The 24,244-nt window shown below is 40.2% G+C and overlaps 1 protein-coding gene across 7 annotated transcripts in view; it reads right to left on the reverse strand.

Annotated features, from left to right (window-relative positions):
* Positions 1-24,244, reverse strand: part of ADD3 (adducin 3) — a 93,430-nt gene that overhangs the window by 14,652 nt on the left and 54,534 nt on the right. For 5 of the 7 annotated variants that reach the window (XM_039553886.1, XM_039553890.1, XM_039553891.1 and 2 more), the window contains one exon: positions 10,242-10,465. In XM_039553886.1, the coding sequence (XP_039409820.1) occupies positions 10,242-10,436 (195 nt within the window). In that variant the 5' untranslated portion in view covers positions 10,437-10,465. Of the gene's footprint in view, positions 1-3,553; positions 3,643-10,241; positions 10,466-14,921; positions 15,212-24,244 lie in introns of those variants that run through there. The other 2 variants (XM_039553889.1, XM_039553892.1) reach the window with 2 other exon arrangements.

The following is a 24,244-nucleotide window of genomic DNA, read 5'->3' on the forward strand; positions in this document are numbered from 1 at the left end:
TCTTCACTGAATTTTAATTCAGTCCTTCAAAACACCCACTCTACTGGGCAAAATCCACCAATCTCTTGAGTCTGTTCACCAACAAGTTTTGATTAGTAAGACAGACTGCTAGTGACCACCCTCCCCCCTGCCAAAACATCCTCAAGACTCTACTTGGTACAGCCTCCTCAGCTGGACAGTTGAGCCTCCATAACTACTAATTACCAACTTTTCAGATATCTGTGCTCTCCTTAGAATAATTTTTTCAGGATCATGTCTGTACCTAAGACTTGCCAGATTTCCATAAGTAAAGCCTCTAAAAATTCCCACTGACTGACTCTGCATGGATCTGTTGCACAGATCTCTTAGTTTAGACCAGAATATTCACATGGCATCCCCCAAACAGCTGAACAACTTCTCACCAGCCTGAAGATGCACAGGCAAAGTCAGATTTTTCTCTTTAGTGGCTGCTGTTTGTAAGGTCTACGCAGCAGGAGAAAGGAGCAGATGAGGAAAAGGAAAGGAAAAACATGGAATCAAGTGAGGAAAGGAACCTAACTGGGAGAAAAGAAGTGGAGGACAAGGAGAAATGGCCATAAACTGAAATACCTGAAGCTCCACCTCAACATGAGGAAGAACTTTAGATCAAGGGTAGCAGAGCACTGGAACAGGCTGCCCAGTTATCTGTATTATATTAAATTATTCCTCCTTCAATTCAACAAGGACTATAAAAAAGATCTGCAAAAACATTAACATTAAACTCTTATTAGTCATATTCAGACTTCTGGCATTTTTTTTTTAACCTGTACAAGTAATGTTACTTCCATAGCAGATAAAAAGGTGATATAATATATTTTGGGAAATTTTTGACAGAAAGATTTTTTAGTTTATTGCCTACTGTATTTTTAATTCTTCTGCTTTTTGGTCATGTTATTTTCATTCTTCTGAGCTTAGTTTTGCACCTTGATGCTAACAGTAGTATGTTACACATTTGCTGAGACTGCTACAAATGAGGATTTAGTGTTGTATCAACAATTTTGTTAAACCAAACAAGCAGATTCCCTTAAAAATAGTTTTAGAAATAAGAGAAGATAGGTAAGAGCCAGTAAAGTGGCAAATGTGGAGGTTTGGGATGAACTGTAAAGCAGGTGAGAATATAGATGAAGTGCATAAAATCAAGTATGCAATTTATCCACATGCCAGAGTATAATGATGTTTTTTAGCAGCCTTCAGCCTGTCTCACGGATATCTGTGAATATTTCAATACATTTCATTCACTGCTACACACCTTTAAAACTTGGAACTGTATATCCTTAGATAAACATCCCACATGTGTTAATACAACCTTCTTCCATTTCTGGTAATCCCAGTGGGCTCCTATGAAGGGCACCACCTTCTTGTGGTCAACAATTTACCTTTAATAAGAGCCATTAAATGAATGATATTTATTGGATATTTATTTCACTGTGCAAGACTGATTTCTGTAAAACCACTGCCTTGCAGGGCTCTGATTCTGGGGTCTGACCCATTCAGCAGGAGGAGCCTGCATCTGAAAACCTGAATAGAGCCTGGAGGCCAAGTGGTTTGGTTTTGCTTTGATTTGTGAGTTTGTAATAAGCTTATATATGTGTGGCATTACACTGCCCACAAGTGATCAAGCAAGTCATACAAGCATGTCACACTGGAGAGAGATGTTTTCAAAGAGATCACAAGTGTGCTGCTCTGGCACAAAGCAGGTATTTTTCAAGTGGAAAGGTCACTGGTAATTTCAGATGTAGTATTTGACAAGAAAATGCTGACAAAGGAAAAACTCTACCATCAGATGAATGAAAAATCATGTTATTCAGCTGTATGCTCAGCATTGCTCAATCAAGGGAAAGTTTCAGCCCTGGGATTTAGCAGGCTCCTTGGGTACATGTGCATTGTTTTGTTTGTTTGAAACCACTCCGACTTTAGACATGAGATACTAAGAGCAGTGACTTCTTACACTGGGGTGGGTACAAGTCCCAAAGTGAGCAGCACAGCACTTCATGGCTGCCCATGATCCTGCCAACACAGCTGGACTCAGACACCTGCCGTGCCTGCACACAGCCAAGATGTAGCCTGGATAACGCATCCCTCCACAGCTGGGACTCATTTCCTGTTTGCACAAGCATCCTTCTGCCTTCAGGGACCTCACCTGCCCAGCCAAGCACCTGTATCCCCCCTTGTTTGTGCTGGAACAGCACTTCAAGCATCAGACTGACAGTTTGCATAGGAAACATTCCATGGTATGAACACTGGGCCCATGACAGCTACTGGAAAGGAGGTACAGTAACATTTCAGACAAGATGCACAACTGGGAGGATGCTGAGCAGGGCTTTTATTCACCTGGCAGCAGCAGACAGCTATGTGAGTAGCCTGACTTTGGCAGAATGCAGGCTGCAGCTCTGCTTCCACCTCACCCACCTTCTGAGTGCCACTCCACCACCTTGCTCTGAGACATAAATTTCCCCACAACTCACCAGTAAAAATGAACAGGGCAGCTCAGCCTGTTCCTAAAACTGTTTCCAGAACACCACTCTTCCCAAAACTGTAGTCAGCTTTTTAGCAGCCTTACATGGTACTGCACAGCCTGCAGAACAGACACAGCTTTTCTTGATGGACTCTTTAGTAGAATGATTAGGTCAAGGTCTTTCTAATATCATAAAATTACTTCTCCAGAACTATTTGCAATCATCTTCCAAATACACATCATAGACTTAGTTTAGATGGAAAAATCTTTCAACTTAGACCAGCAACAGTTCTCTGAAACTCAAGAGTAAAGTTAACAAGCTCAGTTCTGACTCATTTACTTCCATTTTCTTTCAGAAGTACAATCTGAGTTGACAGGGTAAATTTGGGCTTTTAAGAATCAAAGCAACATTTCCATGTACCAGTTGACAACTAGTACTTTTCAGTCAACGTATACAGGAAGAACTAGAATAATCAACTTGCTAGAATAACCTATGGTACATGGATACACACATATATAGTGCAGAACAATGATGTTGCTAAAAAGCTTGGTATTAATTGCTTCATCTTGGTAGGCAGCTCTCTGAGGATGTTAAGAAGTACACAGGCTTATAAGTACACAGTATTTTGACTATCTGTGCTGTTTCTTATTTGTTGACCACTGATTTCTACATGTATCCAACTCAAAAGAAGTAGAAATAAAATCATAAGCAAATAAGTATGCAAGTCATCTACAAATACTCCACATCATTGCAAACCTTTAAGAGGAGAAAGCATGTGCTCATTAAAAGCACATTAGGACTAATTACAGTAATGACCAAACAGTTTCATGTCATTCTACAGGAAAGTAGCTAAAAAAGATATGTGAGGCCCCTACCTTTCATAGCAGCACTGCTGTTAGATTAAAAGCTGTTGAATAATACAAGAAACCCATTCACCCATTTTCACTTTTGCCCATTTTGATCAGTTTCTAATATCTTAAATCCATTTTAGAAAAGGGTATAACTCAACTTATCTAAACGTGCCCACACAGAGTCTCTAAGTCAAATCTCCACCACTGAAGGAAAGTTTCAAAACTTAACTGGTATTTTGTCCTCGAGAGCGAAGAGATGTTAATTTTGATTCCTGTGCTGTAAACACAGCTGCCCGTGAGAGGAAGACCTTCACCGAAACAGCCGACACAGCTCCTAACAGGCTCTTTCAAGACTGGAGTTCAGATACAAACAACGGGTGGCCCTAAGTGGAAAAGGGTGGAGCTGGCCACAAAAAAACCGCCAGTGAGTGAAGGCTGGCGGGGAGAAGATAAGAGTCACAAAAAGTGTTTGTCAATGCTGTGAAAGAGAACAAGGGGGAGGGGGCTTCATGTTAAGACAAAAAGAAATAGGCTCAGTAAGAAGTATGGGGAATTAGCCAAAGTTATAATGACCTCCTCTCTTGCACTGAAGGTGAGGGTAGCTGGGCTGGATTTAGTGACTCAGCTGACAGCAAGGCGGTCCCCACACACAGCTCAGCCTGTGCCAGTTTTTCCGGCTCCTCTAACCTGGTGCACACTGGCTTTCCCCTCTGAGCTGCAGCAGTGTTTACTCCTGTGATAAGCAGCCTAGAGGTACCTTATGATTACAGCCAAACCTGAAGCACTGAACTCCTTTGCCAAGTCCATCTCCAGCACACCCAGCTCCCAGAGCCCCCAGCGCCAACCACTCACACAACTGCTGCTCTGCATGGGGGTCTGGGTCCCTCCCTCGTGTTCTCTCGTGGAGTAAAGCCATACTATACATCTGGCTAAATGGAATGTAAATGAAATTTAATGAATGTAAATGGAATGTACAATGAAATGTAAAATGCTAGAAGAAATCAAATTTCAGCTCATCAGGGGTCTCACACATTTCTGAGCATAATTAACTGGGTTTTTCAGTAAGTGCAGGACTTGGAAGGGTGGGAGCACACATGGTGGCGATGCACTAGGAGGGATGGCAGAGCTCTTGCAGAGTGTTCTGGATGCACATGCTCCTAGCAGCCAAGGAGGAAAGTCACCAGTTATGGCTTTCCAAGGTTTTCCAGGTTCAACATGTATCTGTTGGCATTTATATCTAATGAAAAAAACACCACAGTTCAAACTAAGTGGAAAGGAGCAGTATGGAAATAGAGGGGATTGAGAGGTAACCTATTTTTAAGGTAAGAAAGCAGGGAAATGTGACGTACACTTGAGGTGCAGGACATTGGTATGAATTTACAGTGCACCATGGCAGCTATAGAAATGATAACTAGGGATTGGGATTTCTTGGGTCCTCACAGAGGTCTAGTGGATGGCCTTGATTTGAGACATTACCCTGAACACCAATTCCCTCTCACTTAAAACATTGTCACAGTACAGAGGGGATCTTTAAGGGACATTTTGGAGTGTGTCTTCAATGATGTGTCAAGTTGAGCTCTTGCCTCTGGGTGAACAAAATGCTGCACAGGTTGTATGATGAAAGCATGCAATTAAATAAGCTCTTGCAGAGAGAGGAGAGTCATGACTTCCCAGCAGGATGTCGGGAAGATGTCACAGAAGACAAAAGCCAGAGCAGGGAGCTGCAAGGCGAGAGGACTGCCCAGTGAGGAGGTCCTCAGGTGAAATAAAAGGTTGTGAGTCCTTTGTGGCCAAGAGGTGAGGCTCCTGAAGGATGTGAAAGGCTTTTGAACTTCTGAGAAAAGAGCAGTAAAAGCCAAAACATATGAGGAACTGAAAGGACTTTGATACTTTTAAGAAAATAAACTCCCCAAAAAGGGAGTGGTATTGCAAAAATACTGGATGCTCACTCGATACAAAATACAGTAAGCTAAACAACTGCAAAAGCTACGGAAAAAATAAATTACATCATCCTTCATCTCTGTCCTGATGGTTTGAAAATAACATAGCCAGAAAAAAAACCTCAAGTGTAGGTGGGATTGCTTGTTTTTGAGGAGAAAAATCTGCCTGCATGCTGCATACTAAGGCAGACCCCTGAATAGAAGAGTTGCTAAGCTGTATAGTTATCTCCCCACTTTTTTTGGGCAAGACCAGCTAGTGTGGGAGGCAGGGGGGTGTGTGCATATACAAGGCAGGAAGGGAGGCACAGTAGAGAAGTACATTTTTAACCTCAGCATAACCCCCCAAAATTTTGCAATCTGTATAGCTTGACCGGAACCTTCCTGCAATGGCAGTGTCAAGCCAGAATGGCCCTGAACAACCTGAAGAGTCGTGATGGGTTGGTAGACACTCTCTGGATCCAGCATGAAATTGAAATAAAGCCTGATGGGATCCTGCCAACACAGAGCTCAACTTAAGAAAAAAATAAACAAGCTCCAAATAGCTGTGTTTTATACGTAAAAATAGCAAACACATATCCAATGGGTCTCAAGAAGCCACACAAAACTTCACTGTTAAATTAAAAACATATATTAGACATTTAAATTCCAATAACCAGGCATTTTTATGTTTACATGAAACAGCTGTTCCACTCATTGCTTCAGACACAACTTCTTACATCAGTAAAAAGAATGAAGTATATCTTATATAAAAGCATATTTTTGTATAAGAATGCATCCTCTTCAATTTCCACCCTCACCTGTAGCTTTCCTTCCAATACACCAATATAAAGGTATGTAAGGTACTCCTCAGTGCAATCTAAGCCCTGATCCTAATTTCCTGTTAGGTTACACACACTGTCCCGTTAGCTGAAGCCTGTAGTTAGCTTTTCTGCTGGGTGGATAATTGCTTCACATGGTCTCTCTGCACTGGAAGCAGTGTGGCATTGCTGCCTGCCTGCAGAAACATCCAACACCTTCCCTGCTTCACAGTGGCTGTGGGGATTTTCTTCCAATCTATATATTCATTCAGCTCCGCAGTGCTGAACTGGCTGTTCAGTTTTCACAAACACCATAACTGCACAACCACTGCCCTTTTTTTTAAAAAGAGTGTTTTAAGAGTTTCTGGTTGCTACGGTGATGGCATCAGAGAAATGCTGGAAGGAATAAAGGCCATAACTAAAATAAGGGATTTGATGGTACAGCAAATATATTTTTGCTCTGTGAAAGACATAGTTACTCTGTGTAACAAGCAACATATGACTGTTTAGCATACAGGCAAAACTGTTTTTAATTGCAGACTTAAGTTGGAAAATATAAAAAACCCCAAAACAACCAACATATCTTTTCAGATTTTGGATATATTATAGTAATGCCCTAGGTTTTAACTTTTATATTTTTCAAATCCTGTGCTGCTTAGTGTGTAACTCTGAAGTTTCTTGAAGCCTGTTAATTTCTGCTCTCTCGTGCCAGGTAGACATAACAAAGCCTCTCTGGGCCTGCTCTTCAAGGACAACCAGATCATCCTAGGCCCAAAAAGAATAAACCAAAAGCCTCTGAGAGGGGGGCAAGCTGAGGGGAAATTACATCATTAAATGGAAGCATTAACTGGAGAATTAACCCTGATATGCAAATGAACCAAACCTATAAAAGTGTGAAGAACTCGTGACTTGTTGTCCATCTTAGGTCCAGTTTGAGAATAGCCTCTGGCTCTGGGTGTACCTTTGAAGGCCTTTCAAATAAATACTGACCTTACTCCCTTACTCCTGTCTAGATTCTGTTTTAGGTGGCCTCTCAAGGCATCAATAGTGCAAGTATCTTGGACCTAATAAGCAATAAAATTAGTCCACTGCATAAATATAGTACCTTTCCTTTAAAAATAACAACTTGCTACCTGAATCCTCTGAAACTGAAGTCATTACAAAAATAACCCTAAATGGCTTTATGCTAAAGATTGGCCAGCAGTACTTCTGGATGCTATCAGGCTGCTCAGGCCCAGCTGATCTTAATTTCTTTCCACCTTTCTAACATACACAGAACAGCAAATGTGTTCAGTTTATCAGATTCTCCAGGCTATCAGATGCTCAGGAGCTACATGCATATTAGGCAAACACATCTGAGAACTCAACTGATAATGTCAGGACATTCTCCATGGGCAATGGTCAGAGAACAACTCTGATTTGTTTAAGGTTTATTATGAACAGACTCGAAGACATTAGCAAACATGGAAATAGCTTTTCAGTAGCTTTTAAATTATTTAATTTAGGAAAGGGAAATTGCACATCAGAGAGGAGTAGTCAGATTGCACACTAGTATGGGCACCAAACAGCACATCAGAGAGATGCAGCAGCTTGATGTCTGAAGATGTGTGGTCAGACCTGTAGCCCTTACAGGCCTAACAGCCCTTACTGAATAAAATATACTGTGGTTCCTGAAATATATTCTCTAATTTATTTTCTTGCTGAAGGATTTAGATTTTCCTACTTGAAAGAAAGAAAGAAAAAAGCTCATTAATAAAGCCAGATTAAATTAGTACCTAAGCTTCCTACTATGTGACACTGATTAACCCTTTAATTTTGGACCTTTGCTCACAGAAAGCGCATGTTCAAAGCTCACCTCAACTCCATACATGTTTGTGTACTTTTAAGACAGTTACTATCCTTGCTAGATACACTTAATATTTCCTAATACTTGCCAGAAGAGGAGTCAATGACTATTTCTTTGATCTGAATGCATTTATCAAGGCTTGGTGAAGATATGCATTTCTATATCTAAGACTCGGCAAAGATTTACAAGCAAAGCAAGCTCTTCCTTAAACTGTGTCTCATAACTTCTCTTCCTCTTCTTGTAAACACCTTCAAACTATATTCTCTCTGTCAAGTGGAATAGTCCAGAAAAGCAACTAAGTTCTATAAAAATGTCTAACACAATGTAATTCTGCAGCTAGAGAACAAAAACACTATGGACAACACTCATCAATTCAACCTGTGTTACACAGACTGGCAACAGGAACAATACTTTCTGTCCATTTTGTGATGAATTTTAAATTCAGGAGAACAAGGTAAATGTTTTCAGTCCCAGGAACTGGCACACAGCAACTGGAGCCTGGAAAAAATGCCGCACCTTTCACCCCCAAATTAATTACGAAATTCTCTTGGTGGACATTTGGAGACAGATACTGTATAAAAATATTTTCATTTCCTCATGTGAGAAATCACAGCAGAGTTCCTCTAAATTTTCTGTATCAGGAAAAGAGAGGATAAAAGGCGATACTTGAGGGGAAATGGGAGCTCAGACAACTCCTCTTCGTGCCTGATCACACACTCAGCTCCCATGTTCCCATTTCTCTGTAAGCCAAGCAGGCAGCAGGCCCCTGGCTTATTTGGACAACTGTTCCCTTACACAACAAAACCTTGCAACTTATTGGCAGCTCTGAACAGTCACTTTCCAAAAAGTGCTGGCTCAGCTTCTCTTGCAGCAGCCCAGCAGCTCTCTGTCCTGCAATCTTCTGTTAAAACAGCAACCTAAACTCAGGGGTTTATACCCTTCTTCATGCCCCTTCCTAAAATCTGCATCCTTACACTGCATCTAGTAATAAAAACAACACAGAGGCTGCAGCAAAAGGACATTAATTACATCTGGCAGACTCGGCAAAAGGTGCCCCAAAATGTTAATGAAATAGTTGTGCTCATCAGATTCAATACTGTCATCAAAAGGACCAAAAAAACGATCCCCATAAACAAACCCAAATGATCTCTCCCACTTATTTTTATCTGTTAGGCTGAAGATTCAGTCTTTGCTTTGAGTCCTGGCTGCTCATAATGCGAGTATTTGAACAGGAATGAGTAGACTCTGATCACATTTTACAGCTGAGTATTTAACATAAAATTATAATGATTAAAATATTATGCAGTACCTCCTTATTTTCTTTATAAAAGAGCCTGGCTGCAAACCCAAGCTTGCACAAATTGACTTGAAAAATAATAAATTCCTTAGTCAACAGGTTCACATTATACTCAAAGCAACACACAGATCCAAGAGACACTCCACGACAACACTTTAGCAAACAATCCTGTTATTCATGGATGACTATAATAGGGTGATTACTAACAGCTGTTTGCAATCTCATTACATATGGAAAAGCTTCAAAAAAAATTACAGAAGCACCCCAATTTACAGAGGAACTGAAGACAGAAGGATCTGTAAAGCTGCTTAGCCCCTTCCCAGTCCCATTATCCTCAATACTCACATTACACCCGGATACCCCCAAAGATCACCCCACAGGCCTTACTCATTCCCTACGGCTTCAAAATACTAAAGGCAACAGTATTACTTTCCAATGTATTCATCAGGTTAAACTCAAAGAATACAAGTATTAAAATATAAATTAAAATTACTATGAGCGTGGTTCAATAGATTTAATAGTTTTATATGTAGTCTACACAAGTACTCAACTTACACAACCAGTAGATGAGCGCTAATATGGCCAAGTAGGGGTACAATCACCCTCAAGGACATAAAAAGAACATAGTCTAGCTTTTAAACAAACTTAACCCAATTATAAATGTTAATTAAAGCATTCCTGATGCAAATGATAGGTTAATATTCAAACCCAGAAAGCAGAACACCACGTAATGCCCTAATTTGTTCCCATTTGACCGGTGACTCCTTCACTCTCTTCCCTGCCCCTAAGTTTTAATTAGGAACCCTGCAGCCAGCCACATTTTTCTGTAATACTGCAATGAACCATAAGAATATAAAAGTATCAGGACAAAAAACAACACAATAAAGGCTGCTTGTCCACTATGCCAACAAAATGCCAGATAATCTGTTCAGTGACTTTTCTTAAAAGATGGTCCAGAGATATTCTACCTAGCTGTGACACAGATTTCTTTTTTTATAACACCCTTTCCTTTTTACTCCCCATTAATGGCACTCACAGGGCTCTGCAGTATCTGGGTGACCCTCTTCCTCTGCTCCATCATATTGAAGTCCTGTCTCAGGTCAGGGGACATGTTTCTCTCCCGGAGATACTCTGGGTCATTCTCATTGATGCGATCAAAGTACCGCTCTTTGTGAGGCATCGTGGCCGGGGGAGGAGTAGTGATCACCACCTGGCTAGCATCAGCACTCATGCTTCAACACTGTGGATGGAAGGCTTCCCCTGAAACAAACAGAAAACAGGGAACAATGTTAATTCAAAGAGGGCAGTGCATACAACTTCCAAGTCTGGACACAACTAAATGTCCCTCCTCATCTCTGCAGATCATCTAAAATGAAAGGAGAACCAGTGAATAACTACCACAATTAGAAAATTTAGGAAAAATTCTAGAAAATTGTTTAAAAACCATTAGTAAGTTCTTTGATAGTGCACAACCATCTCTATTCAAGGTAAAATAAAACCCCAACAGCATACAATTAAGAATAACATTTGAAATTACCATTGTGCATTTTATGACAAACTTTCCTGTATCATTTTAAACTGCCCTTATCACCTCCTGAGGTTTTTACACAGCTCTCCTTCCTGAGCTGTTCAAGCAAACACCCAGAAGACAAGGCCTGCTTAATATCTGCTCAGAGCTCATCTCCCAACTTGAATGAAGAAATTCCTCAATTACAGCATTTTCAAAGCATCTCATAACCCCAGCTTAAATAAAAGGCTTCAGGACATTCAAAGACCACCAGGGAATTTCCACAGGGCTCCAGCTGGTGCCTGCTCTTTCATGAGACACTTAAGAGATGTTGAGGGAACTGCAGAGAAGGTTGCATGTTGGGTTACATGGCATTGAAGCCACATCCACAGCAAACAGCTGAGCTTTAGCTTTTCTCCTTTTGTGTGCAGTTGTATGCAAAGATTCTCACTGAAGCTCATTACGTTAAAAAAAAAAAAAAAAACCAATCAAAAATACTTTCATGTATTCACCGTAAAAATCTCATTAAAAAACCTGATAAGCATTGTGTAAACACAAACAGAACTGGATCAAAAAGAAGCAGACATCTGAATTTTCATACAAAGAATCAGGCTCAAAAGCACACTCAGGAACAGCATTCCTCAAAAGCTACTGAAGAGGGACACTTTCTCAGATTTAAGGAACAAAGAGAAACAGGATTTGAAGGATGAGATAGTGTATAATGAAAATACGTTTTAACATGCAAATATCTACAGTCAATAATATCTTTAATATAAAAATATTTGCATGCAAAAATATTTGGTATGTAAATTCACATGTTCAGAGGAAAAAACCTCAAGTCAAGCAGCGTTCAACAGCATGTTTTGACATTCTGGTATCAGTGGATCAAAGTGTCCTTGCTCTGTGGCACAGTTCACCCATCCCTCGTTTGTGTCACTGCTATTTACCATTAGGGGTATTTTGTGAACAGTGAGCCAACGTGGAGCATCTGAACTGCTTCCACTATAATCTCATGTATTTCCCACGGGAAACACTGGGCAGCCCTGTTAAAACCAGCTTCAGCACAACCCAAGCCCTCCTTCTGCCAGCAGCAAGTCCTTTCAGTCCTTGTGCTGCACCCTCTGCTGTGCAGACACGCCACGACCCAGGCTGGCAGGAGGATGCAAATTGGTTTTCAGCCAGTTTCCCACACTGATTCCCAAACGGCTTTGCTGACACCTGCAAGGGAGAGCACAAGGATGAAATCCTGGGGCACTGCAGTCCTGTGACCAAGTATGAAACTCCAGATAGACGCCACCTACAGAGCTGGGAAAGCATTACCAGGTAGGAGCCAAGAAAACCATGTCTACGCCTTTCTTGTATACTACAAATCATGATAAAATTTGGGATTGAGAGGAAATAAAACAGTTACTACAGGTTTAATTGGTTTTGTTCTTTCTGCCATTTTTTTTTTCCAGAGAGAGAGAAAGAAAACATCATCTGGGATGCAACATCATCCAGCTGCACACACAGAGCTCCCAGGAGGTACGAGGTACCCGGCATGCTGGATGAACCTACCATGTTCTGCGATGCATAATTCACATCCTGGAGACAAGCTCCATGAACTCTCATGGCTTCATTCCAGAGGCTGTGGTAACATATTGGTGAGTTTTGCATTTGCTGCTTGGGTGCAGTAGTTCATTCAGCATTTGCTGACTGACTGCTGGGAAGCCTGGTATGTGTGATCAGTTTGGGGATGCTGGGGAGAAAACAAGGACCTTGCTTCAAGGAAGTGAGAGTTTGGGAAAAATCTGATGGAAGTATAAAAGGAGCTTAAGTTTTTCTAAATAATTAACTCTTGGGATGGTGTCTGGGGATCTGACCACTGCTCAGCTTAGAAAAAATACGCTTATAAATGCAACCATGTCTTATGTCTCCCCTCCTCTGCCCTGTGTGTACTTTCCCTTTCGTACTTTCTCTTTCTCCCCCGCCGAAAATCGTGAGGTTTAAGAAGAAAAAGATAAAAAGCATCAGGAGAAAACATAAGACCATGAGATCACTGGCTAAATGCCACATGGTATGAAGAGCTTGAGACCAGATCTGTCAGCCTCCACTGTTCTCCATCTGTGTTGGGGTAAGAACCTCCATCTGAGCCAGAACAGACACCTTTTCAGTGTCAGAACAAACGCTTCCCAGCACCTGCAGGTAACTGAAAGCAGTCTAGAAATGTAGATAGCAAGAACCTTGCTTGAACTGGTGACCAGCTGTAACTCCTGCCCTTTCCCTCCTTCCCAGGAGTTGTCTTATCTGACCATTTTTTCCCCTAAAATGCTCCTGAATCCTTTTAACCCCAAGCAGGAGACTTGCTCAGCTGCTGATCGACTCAGTTGACTGGATCAACTACACGCATGTCTGAACTTCAAAACACATTTATTGTTATTATTATAGGTTTATAGGACATAATTAGTTCAAGTCCATTACTTTACAATTCATTCTTACAGCGACAGAAAAGCCCATTCATCTGTAAAAATGGCACAAATGTGACTGGCAATACCCAAAATCCAGAAAAGAGATTTTTCTAATTGCCTTGGACTTTACTTTTTTCCTCTTTCCTTTCAGCCCGGTTTGTTACCTCTAGCCATTAAAATTACAACATTGAAGTCCTTGTAGTACAAAAGCCCTCCATTACTGAACATAATATGGGAGTTGGGTCCAGTTGTTCTTATTAGATCTGGTTCAATGCCTGCCCTGTTGAGCCCAGGCTGACTCTCATATAACCCCTACTGTTTCCTGGAATATTTTCAAACAAATCAACCATTCTTTTATTATTTATTTGCATCTTCTACAGACTTTTTTTAATTTTTTTTTTTTTTTTTAAGAAAGGGGATATTTGTTTAAAATGCTGTCAGCTTTTGGGAACTAAAAAATAAGTATCTTCTTCTCAGCATAGAACCAGCAATAACACAAAAATATTTACAGAAAACCAGACCTCAACATCTATGAATTGTGACAGAGGATCCTCTCCCCCACCTTTTCTTTTTTTGTGTGTGTGTGTGCTACTTGTGCCTAGAGAAGAAACCAACTTTGCTGCAAGGCTACTTTTGGCTTCCACCCCCTCCAATGATGTTTATGAATTAAAGAAAGTGAGGTACCACCTTCCTGTACAGTACTAATTAGCATTTCTTACACATGCTCCAGAGTGGTTACAGAGACTGAGGCACAGGTAGAATTGAGAGACCCTATAACAACAAGACACTATATCTTGACTGGTCAGAAAGGACAAACATACACAGAGAAGTCAAACATAAGCAGATCTGATTCTATCTTGGTGAGAGCCATCACTCTTGCTCCACTCAGACACACATTCTAGCCCACATTTTGGCCTAACATGCAGATGCTGACACGCTAAAGAGAGATTCAAAGCATAGAGAAGAGCAGTTTTCCCATAGATGGTTCAACTGCTCCAATGTGGGGCCAATACAAGAAGAGAAAGTCAGAATGGATACATTTTTGTTACACGGAATCCTCACCTCCCCTAAAAATACTTTTAAGGACCTGGGAAACAAAAAGGCTTTACGAGCTCTTGCTACAACGTAACTTGTTAATTTAACACCACTTCCCCCTCCTAGTTCTGCCCTCCCGGTTCATGCTGAACTGAATTCTGATACAAAAGAAAACAGGTCGTGCCCTCCCATGCTTTGATGCCTTATATAGCTCATGGGCTTGGCTTCCATATCCTGTTCTGTATTTCATACCCGTAACTGGGCTACAGAGAGAAAGTAGAACATACCCCTCTGTCAGGAAGCTGTGTATCTCTCTACTTAGGAGTAAGTTTTATTTAACTAAAGCTTTAATTTATTCCAGGAACTTGGGACTGTTGATTTTAGGTTGCAACATTACATCCTGAACATCCCCATCTGACACTTTGTAAAGTCTAAGTAACCTGCTGTGCTGCTTTTGTTGCAATAACTATTTTCAATGTCAAATGACAAAACCAGCTCAAAATAATAATGAGGTCAGAGAAACAAGAAGTACTAAAGTAAAACAAAAGTGCAAGAGTCCAAATGTGAGAAAAATTTATATTGAGAAAGAGCCCCCCAGAAAGCACTGACTTGATATATTTATATCTTTCATAATGTACTGAATGTATATAAAAATAAATACCACCAGACAGAGTAACAGAAAAGGGACCAAATTATTAGATCACCTAGCAACAGAACATTAACCTACCTTTTACGCTGATCTTTTCTGGCTGGTTTCAGACATCTCCATTTTCTCTATGCAGTGCAATCCATCTTACTGAGAGTTCCCAGCACTGCAAACCAGCAGTGTGTGCACAGCATCATTAACTGGTGCGACTGATTTGGGGTCTGAGCACTCGAGCTGGACTGCGCCGCATCTGAGCGGTTCCTTTCTCAGGAGCACGTTGAGCTGTTCTGCTCCTGCAATTTCTCGCCTGCTTGTTTTTAAGGAACAGTCTGCTCTTTCTCTCCCCCACCCCCCTCCAATATCTTGTCTGCCAGGAGACTTGTTGGAAGCAAACTGGGCGTCTCTTGATCTCAGTTCCAGCCTCCCTATGAAACAGGTTCCAGTCTGAATCAAAGACTTGGCTTTAGCAAACACTGTCAGCTACGTACGTCAGCTGGCAGCAACACACACACTTCAGGAATATGGGAGAATGCTTGAGAGGGATGGGGAAATAGGTAGGAGAATACAGACTGAGAAGAGGGTCACCAACGCTATTTTCTGGACTAGAAAGTCAATTGTTCATCCTCCCTCCCATACATTTTAGTGATGACATAGAAATGAATAATTGCAACTCCTCTAAGGCAAAAAAAAATTGGATAAGCACCTCAAAATTAAACTCATTCTGAAATTCACCTGATGAGGACATCAAATACCATAAATATCTGAGTTGACAAATTTTCTTTTCCTTTTAAAATGTTACAATGGATTTGGGATTTTCTTACTTTACACATTGTTCAGGTGAGTAAGATGTGTGTTCAGACATTAGCATTTTCTAAACTCATTTTGTGGAGGTGAAAATACTTAGGTAGGATTTGTTCAACATTTTATAAACTCATTTTACTAATACACAGTAATTCTATACACCAACACTTAAGCCAAACGACACCCTTAAACTGACACAAATTAATTTGCATTTAAAAATTAAAGTAGTCATACCTCCCCCTAACCTGCCCAGCCATTCAAACTCTCTCCCTTTAACACATGTTCAGATTCATACCAGCAAATGCTTGTAAGGGTTTCTTAAGGTTTTTTTGTTTTTTTTTTTTTTTTAATGGATTAATTTTCAACTGTATCAGTTCCCCTGCCAGTTAACTGCATATCTACATGAATGCTTGTTCTGAAATAAAGATAAGGATGATACAGGAGTGTCTAATACCATTTCTTGCAGTAGCAATGCAGCCATAAACAATTTGTCATACTACAGCCCGAACTGTTTACTAATCAAATAGTCTAATCCAGCACTGCATATTTAAGTCCCTCTGCTTTTAAACACAGCAAGCTAATAAAATTATCATCTCTTTCAGACACCACATTAAAGAGACTATATGGCAACAAGACACATTTTTTCCTAAGAAATAAGCACTAGAGTACATTTGAACCTTGTTTCTGTATTGCTGTGTTAAATCTAAAGCATTATTTTTTCCCAATTATATGGTGCAATGTTGAAGTCAACACAAATAGTCAAGTTGTGCAACTCACACTTTATTCAGTGTAAACTGGAACTGAGCCAGACACACTTATTGTCAAGAAGTGAGAACTAAGTGGGTTGCTGACAAGCACACAGAATATGAGAATTTGAGGCCTGTAGCTTTACCTTCAACTGCAGGGGTGATGTTTTTTCTCTGTTAAGGAAGGCTTCTTGTAATGCACTCTGCCTGTAGCAGGTGCAGTCTGCACCTCCACATTTGCAGGCTGGCCTGCCAACATTTTTTAGCACAAGCAGTGGGGAAAAAACTTCTGGAGCTTAGAATGCTGGTTTGATGCATCCAATATGCTCTACCACATGGCCATAAATGCTATTTGCATGTGTTGAGTCTCATAAACGAACTTGCATGCTTAACCCTGTAGACCCAAACTACTTTAATCATTCACATTTTGCTATTCCTTCAATGTTGCGTGAGTTTTTCACGGAGAAAAAAGGGAGGGAACCCTTGATAAGCAAGTTATCCAGTCACCCTTTTCTGAGAGTCGGTATGATAAAAGACAAAACTGGTCTGAAAAGCACAACCCTGAGAGTTCAGATCTAGGCTCCACCCTGCCCACTACGGAACCTCTTGTGCCAAGGAAAGGCAGTACATAACTGGGCTGTTGCCATCACTGCATTGTGAGACACCTGAGCAGTCAGCAGTGTACAGGTTTCCTCATTTCACTCCATAAAATGTTCTCTTGTTTTCACAAAAATTGTTAAGATTGCGCAGACAATACGAACATTTTGAGAATACAATGTTCTGTACACAAATCATACAAGTCAGAATAAACTCAGTCACACAAGCAAACTGATTACAGATAAGTAGCAGAGGAGTAATCCAGAGCTTATTGGTGAAACAATTCACGCAAGTGACAATAAAAAGCACTTCTTTTTTATTTTTAAAGACTTGCCTTTGCTTATCTACATAATCATTTGTGCTTAAGTTACCTAAAAATATTTCACGAGTCAGTAGACAACAGAGAGCTAAATTAAAAGATTACATTCTGGTACCACTTATCCGCATTAAGCTGTGAAAGTAGGCACACACATAACCCACACACATCGACAATGGCTGAACAATGTCCCTGTGTCATTTGAAAAACATGAAACCCGGGTTCTTCCACAGTATAAACTAAGAAGTTCTCTGTAAAAAAACTTAACTGGAAAAGCTGATTGCAGCCACAGCCTTCCATATTTTGCAACACTCTCCCTCTCTTGTAAAGTCTCCAGCTTCCTCTGGTGACTTTTTTCTCGGGCTGTCCCTGACCTGCACAGATGCAGAGGAAAATAATTCCACTTTATATGCAGATCTACATAAGGTTATGGAGCAGAAGAAACAAGTCTGTCATGTAAAAATTTTTTTTAAAATCCATTGATTCACATCAACCTGGATAGAGCCATTTGGAGTAACAAGGACTACTCCCAGCAGCCTGGAAGAGCCCTGCTGGGTCACTGGTACGACGTGTGACATTGGAGAGCAGGACACCTCTTATTGATCCTGGGGCACACGAAAAGCCTTTGTGATTTATGGCAGTTTCATTACCCTGAGAAATGCCATGGCCAAAGCAGCTGCCTCCTGGGTTTTGCTGGCGGGTCAGAGGCTGTGACGGTGGGCAATCCAGATGATCGACACAAGGCAACTGCTGGATTTTACAAATATTTACATGAACGATCGATCTTGTGTATGGCAGCACGCAGCCAAACCTTTTTATAGCCCAAATCCCCTGGAGCTCCTCTCTCTTCACATCAAATCCTGACAGCTCTGTGTAGACACCATTTAAGACCACCACCATGCACTTGACCATACAGAATTGCAGCTCAACGCCCTCCATAACTCACAAGTGAGAGCTGGGAAACCTGGCCAACAGCTAATCTCAGTAGGACATTTGTAACTGGAAACTTGAGGAAAAGATGAAATTGTGCCAGGTCTTCGATCATACAGTCTTCAGGACAAATCATATCTTCATTAATATTATGCACCACACCCTGAACAAGTCTCCCCAGTTCATCTTGGGATCTCTGAATCACTCTGCCATAAATTTTATATGAAGAGCAATAACATAAGTCACATTAATACACCAATATCAGCTTGACTATGTCAAAATAAATTGGCTAGCCTCACAAAAAAGGAATTTTAACATTTTACTGACTTATACATCATTTTCACATTTAACAGAAAACAAGAGCATTTCAAAAAAGCTAATTTATGATAGGTATAGTTAAAAACTCAAAATATTTTAAATAAAACAGCACAACAACATATATTGATTTTGCATAAGAGGAGGCTTAGTTGGAATGTTATGGCTCTATTAGGGTTTTTAACTATCATTTACAAATAGTAATTTTAGGGATTGATGGAAGTGCGAGACAAATAATGCCAGCCAAGCCTAGGCCTGATTGTGCAGCAATCACATTGCCACTGATTGGCCATGAGCAAGGAAAAAAACCTTAGGTGTTGTGAGAAAAGAGCTATCCCCTTATTCTAGCAAATGCTTAAAAAAGGCAAGCTCAAACTGAGGTGTAGAGGGAAGGCTCTGTTAGTAGGACTAAATCAGCCATGAGATGGCATAAGGGACAAAAAACTGTAAATAACTATTCACAGATTATACTGAGAGTGTCTTTTCTCACCCCATTCAAGACTCGAAGACTTTCTTTTTTCTCCATTACCAAAATTAGTTTTGCCTTAGCATAAGGAACAATTTTTTCCCTTCCTTGGTGCATTTACAAATAAATGTTTGTGACTGTCAAAACATAACATGAGAAAAGTTAGCAAACATGCAGAATTTGATGGAGGTTATAGTTGCATCCCTAATACTTACAAAATCATCATCTTTAGAGGACTTAAGTTAAACATACCTTATGCTACAATTTTTCATGTTTTCCTGGCTGCCTCGAGGCAATCCTGCCCCTCCCAGTGCACGTGCTTCAGTCCCCCACCTCTGAAAATGCCATTCCCTACTTGTGCTAAGCACACCTCTCCATGAAGCTTGAGTCTGCAGTGGTTACACAAAGGCATCTGGGTTAAAAATAATCTGGGGGTGGAGAGCAGGGGAAAGTGTGGAGCAGAGCAGGGCCACAAGGGCCTGGCTGCCCTACTCAAGAGTTCAAAAGGCAACTACTTTATTAGCTGCGTTCACAGCATGTTGCTTTAATTATCCTTCCCAGGGAAATCCCTAGGATTTACAGTGGTGAGAAACACTTTTTCTGTATGTAGTCACATGGTTAATATTGTCTTCAGCTTGCTTGAAAATAATTAACCCCCTCCCCCCAATAAACTACCCAACTAGCAAATGCAAAAAAGTTTCATTTGCATTTAAAGTTTAAGCTATATAAATATGTACATCAATCTCAATTGACTTGGCCTGAATTTGACCTCCTTCTTGTCTCTGCCACCTTTTACTCATGGTATGAGAAAAGCAAATTGAATTTAGAGAGCCAAGGGTCTTCCACACCTTCAGGAATGGAAACTATTCCACTGAATTTCAAGCAAGCCTAACTGATGGCTGAGGCACTTTGGACTTAACCACAGCACTGAACAGAGAAGCAGATGTGCTCAGAGAAGCAGCCAGCACATCCCTGAACAAGTGCTGAAGATTTACTAACAAAAGCTTTGGTAAGACACACAGTGAGGAGTAGGGTGAGTCAGCATCAAGCCCAGTAGTAAGAGCAGTATTTTTAAAGTCAAAAGCAGAATATATAAATATTTCATAATTAGGTTACTATTATTTTCCAGGGCAAGCAAGCAATTATCTACTGTTATCCTGTAATTCTCCTCCTCCATCGTTACTTGTAAGCTCTGGAAACTTGGATAAAATAAAAGACACTCCACAACAAACTACTCTGATATTACAGAGCATGGATGCACCCTGGCATGCTACACAAAATCATGGGGACTTGCACACATCTCTGATTGTTCCTAGAATGGAAAACCAGCTGACATCGGACACTTGTCCTAGAGAGTTAAACCATCCTCTCTTTTGATCTCAGTTGCATGAAGCATGAATATTTCATATCTAAAGAGGAGATGGTCCAACATACTGGGAACAGAACTTCCCAGCAGCCAAAGTGGTACAAGCAATCATCCACCCCAGACTGCTTCAGAAGACACTTACTTTATACTACAGCATTGTCATGCAAGGGAAGAAGAGCTTCCTGGTTTCTCCTCTAACCAGGGACTTGAATGAACTGCAGCACCAGTAACTCAGAATTACAGTTGCAGAGACTCTCAGTTATAATTTTGAAGGCATGTGCAGCCTTTGATCAGTCACATGCAACACTAAAGACTCTCCCTCAAATCCTTCCTCAAACAATTCTTTCAATTTTGACTTCTACTGGCTTTTTTTGTTTGTAATTTCAAGAACATTCTGAAGCCAACAAATATATTAGATGGATCTGTCTCCTAGATAAAACTAAATACATAAGAATTGTTTTATTTTAATTTCCAAAGCTCATTTGTAAACCTGGCCTGAAAATGCTACTTGCTTGTTTGCAATTAAACCCATGTATGTTTATATTGAGTGGAAGTATCTGACATGTTACCCATGGGCTGAAGTTCAGAGCCTGAGATGTAGAGGCAAATTCTTCTCTCAACCATAACATTAAGAATTAAAAGGAACAAATTTAAAAATCAATTAGCAATTTTTAGAAAAATGACATTGTGTTCTGAGTTTTGGCGATGCTTTTTTTTTGAATATTTGAATAACTCATGGAACTCATCCTAGGGAAACAGCATTCCAGCTTATACCATAAGAAAATTACCGATGATACAGAAAAATGTCTGAGGATATAGAGCTTACATCTGCTTGATAAATAAAGTAATGTATTTTCTAGGTCTTTCAGGTTTTTTTTTCACTTTTGTGTTGGGTGCTTTGTGGGGTTTTTATAAACATCTGTAAAGACCTAACACTGTTCGAAGACTTACAGATCTCCGTATAAGTGGAAGAACATGCTAAAAAAATACCACAGAACTTGATTAATAAAGTGCTGAATAATAGGTGATTAGATGCTTGCCAAGGGCTCCTTCATGACAGCTCTCACAGACATGCTGGAATGCTGTGGAGGACGACACTGACCCAGTGCAGCCAGAGCTCTGCCTTAACCACAGTGGGGATGAGGAGGAACCACATCATTCTTTGGAACTCATTTCTTAATCCAAAGAGGAAAAAAGGAATCTGCAGGATTAATCTGGTCTCAGGAGTCTGGAAGAGTAGGAGTAGGTGCTCCTTTTAGAGTTGGCAAGTATTTAGATTTTTTTTTCCTTGTAAGATGTGTTGCTCCAACTTGCTAATTTATTGCATTATTTTGGGCAGGGAGATAGCTGGATTTCTATTTTTATCTTAAAATTGAGTGATGCTTCCAGTGTGCATTGAAACAAGCATGTAAGATGCCATTTGTGGGTTGCTGTGGGTTTATAATTTTGTTCTTTTTAATTCCCTGGCAAATTGCTATGGAATTTTGATTTCGGCCTGCCTCACCAGTACATGTTCTCTCTCTGTGATAAATTATCAAAACTAATCAAAGTTTGTACTGCAAAGCAGTCAGTATGATGCAATGAAAGCATGCAAAGTTTTGTGCTACATGAACAGACTTTTTCTTGAGACTTCTGGCTTCAAACTCAGAAAACTGGAATTCATAATGAGAAATGCTCCTACCTGGCAGACAACCCCCGTCCCTCAGAGAGTGCAATTATACAGTTATGCTGGATGAAACTTGAAGAAAGGTTTTCATTACATCTATCCTGTGTTCATTTTCATGTCATATTCAACGTGTTGTTTGTAACTGTGTGATATTGGACTGGAAGACCAGTGGTTTCTAGAAGACTAAAATGGACAGTTTAGTTTTTTGAAGTTATTTTTAACCATCACATTCACGAGGCACTGGATGTGAAGCATCTGATGTGATACATCTGATATATAAATAGCAAAACACGAGAAATAAGTAAACAAACAAATTCATCCCTTCCTGGCCGCTCCTGGCATGGTGCATGCCTGGCTGTCCAAAAGTAAATCAGCAGCCATCCTGAGCTAAGAGCACATTCCACCTTTTCATTCTCTGTTAGAAACTATCACCCTCAACAGTAAGCTCTCCAAGTTGGCTGTTTTATCCTTGTATCCACAAAAAGTAATTACTAAGCGCTGCCTTGTGTAATTGTGACGGCACTTTCACAAGCTCAGAAACACAATGCCTTGAGGTTACTTGTCTATTAAAGATGGTAATATTTTATACACCTAGAAGGTTTTTGCCCTTTTTGTAGCAAAGTATGTTTTAGTCTTGAAAACTGAAGAGTTTGTCTCTTGATTCTGCAAACTTGTGATGGAGTTCCATTAATTATCTACACTTGGACATTTTTTTAGTCAGTACCCTATAATGAGATGGACTGAACAACTTGTACTTCAAGTACTGAGGTTGCTGTTTAAGTACTGAGGATGCTGCTCAGCATCAAAATTCTACATCTTTAACCAGATCTCAACTCCTGTAAAGCGTAAGCAAATTATGTTTTTACTTTTGTACCAAGTTTGGCTTAAAGTAACCAATAGGTTCAAAAGTTAAGTGGCAGGAATGAATACATGCACAGCGTGATCAGGTAACATCTCATCTTCATAGAGCAGCAGGTGAACAAGCAGTACCTGGACCTCTCTCTGACCTGCATCATGAGCCCAGACACAGGTTCAGTCATTTAAAATAACCTCCCATAATAATTAAGCTGAGCCTGTGAACAAGCATAATTTTGCAAACATGGACAACCAAAACGGACTTGGATAATCCTATAGAAGAGCCAAAAATTTTCTTTCATCTTAATAAGTGGCTTTTGTGGCCATGGTGGGAGTACTTCCTGAAACATGAACAAAGCAATAGGTATGTCTGGAAATTCAAATTAGTATGGTAAGTTTAAAAACGCATGAACCCTCAAAGCATACTAAAGACTAGCCAGTGTTAAAACTGCTATCTATAAATAGCATAAGTTCATAGTTCTGAAAGGAGACCAGCATTGAAAATTCCCCAAGTGCTGGTGAGCAATGACCCAAGTCAGTTCTACCTGAGCAATGAAAGCACTCAAAAAAAAAAAAGAGAAATGTACTAGTAGGAGCAGAATAGGTTGAATTCTCTTTTTTTGTGCCTTCTTCTTCCATTTCCAATTGCATCATTATCACTAACAGAAAGATAAATCAATTCAAATAATGAAACTCAAGTGATCCTATGTAAAAAAAATAAAAATGAGTACCACATTTTCATTGCTATTCTTACTTCTCATCTGACCTCCTCAGTACAGCCATGAAAAAAACAAGGGGGAAAAAAAGGAGGAAAAACAGAAGACCAAACCAAAAATCTGAACAAATTGCTGCATAGGCTGAGAGTATCAGTTAAGAAATATAGCTGCTCTGAAACATTTAAAGAGAATACAAAAGGGCCTCTACAATAGTATAACCTTTGCCTCTGTCTGCCAGCATCACAGTTTACATGGTTTCCATGGCAACCCTCTGCAAACATATGAATGTGCTTGTTGCGTTAGATGTCGAACAGAAAATCCTTTGTGGCAACTCTGGAGGGCCATGGCCAGTGCCAACCTCCCAGCAGAATAATGCCCTTCACTATGCCTTGCCCAGCAGGCTCATGACACACTCGCTCACATGGCACAGCTGCTGCCCTCGCTTGTTTTTCCCCAACTGATTAAAAAAAAAAAAAAAAAAAGAAAAAAGAAATATGTGCACATCATAACTATTAAATATTTCCTCCTTCATGGAGAGCCTGTTTTGCTTCCATCAAAGTGACAGCAAAGTCTTTGGTTCTGGACACTCAGGTGCAATGCAGGAACTGCTCAGTGAGGACTGACTGGGAG

This window comes from Corvus cornix, chromosome 6 (genome assembly GCF_000738735.6).
Source record: "Corvus cornix cornix isolate S_Up_H32 chromosome 6, ASM73873v5, whole genome shotgun sequence".
NCBI classification, from domain to species: domain Eukaryota; kingdom Metazoa; phylum Chordata; class Aves; order Passeriformes; family Corvidae; genus Corvus; species Corvus cornix.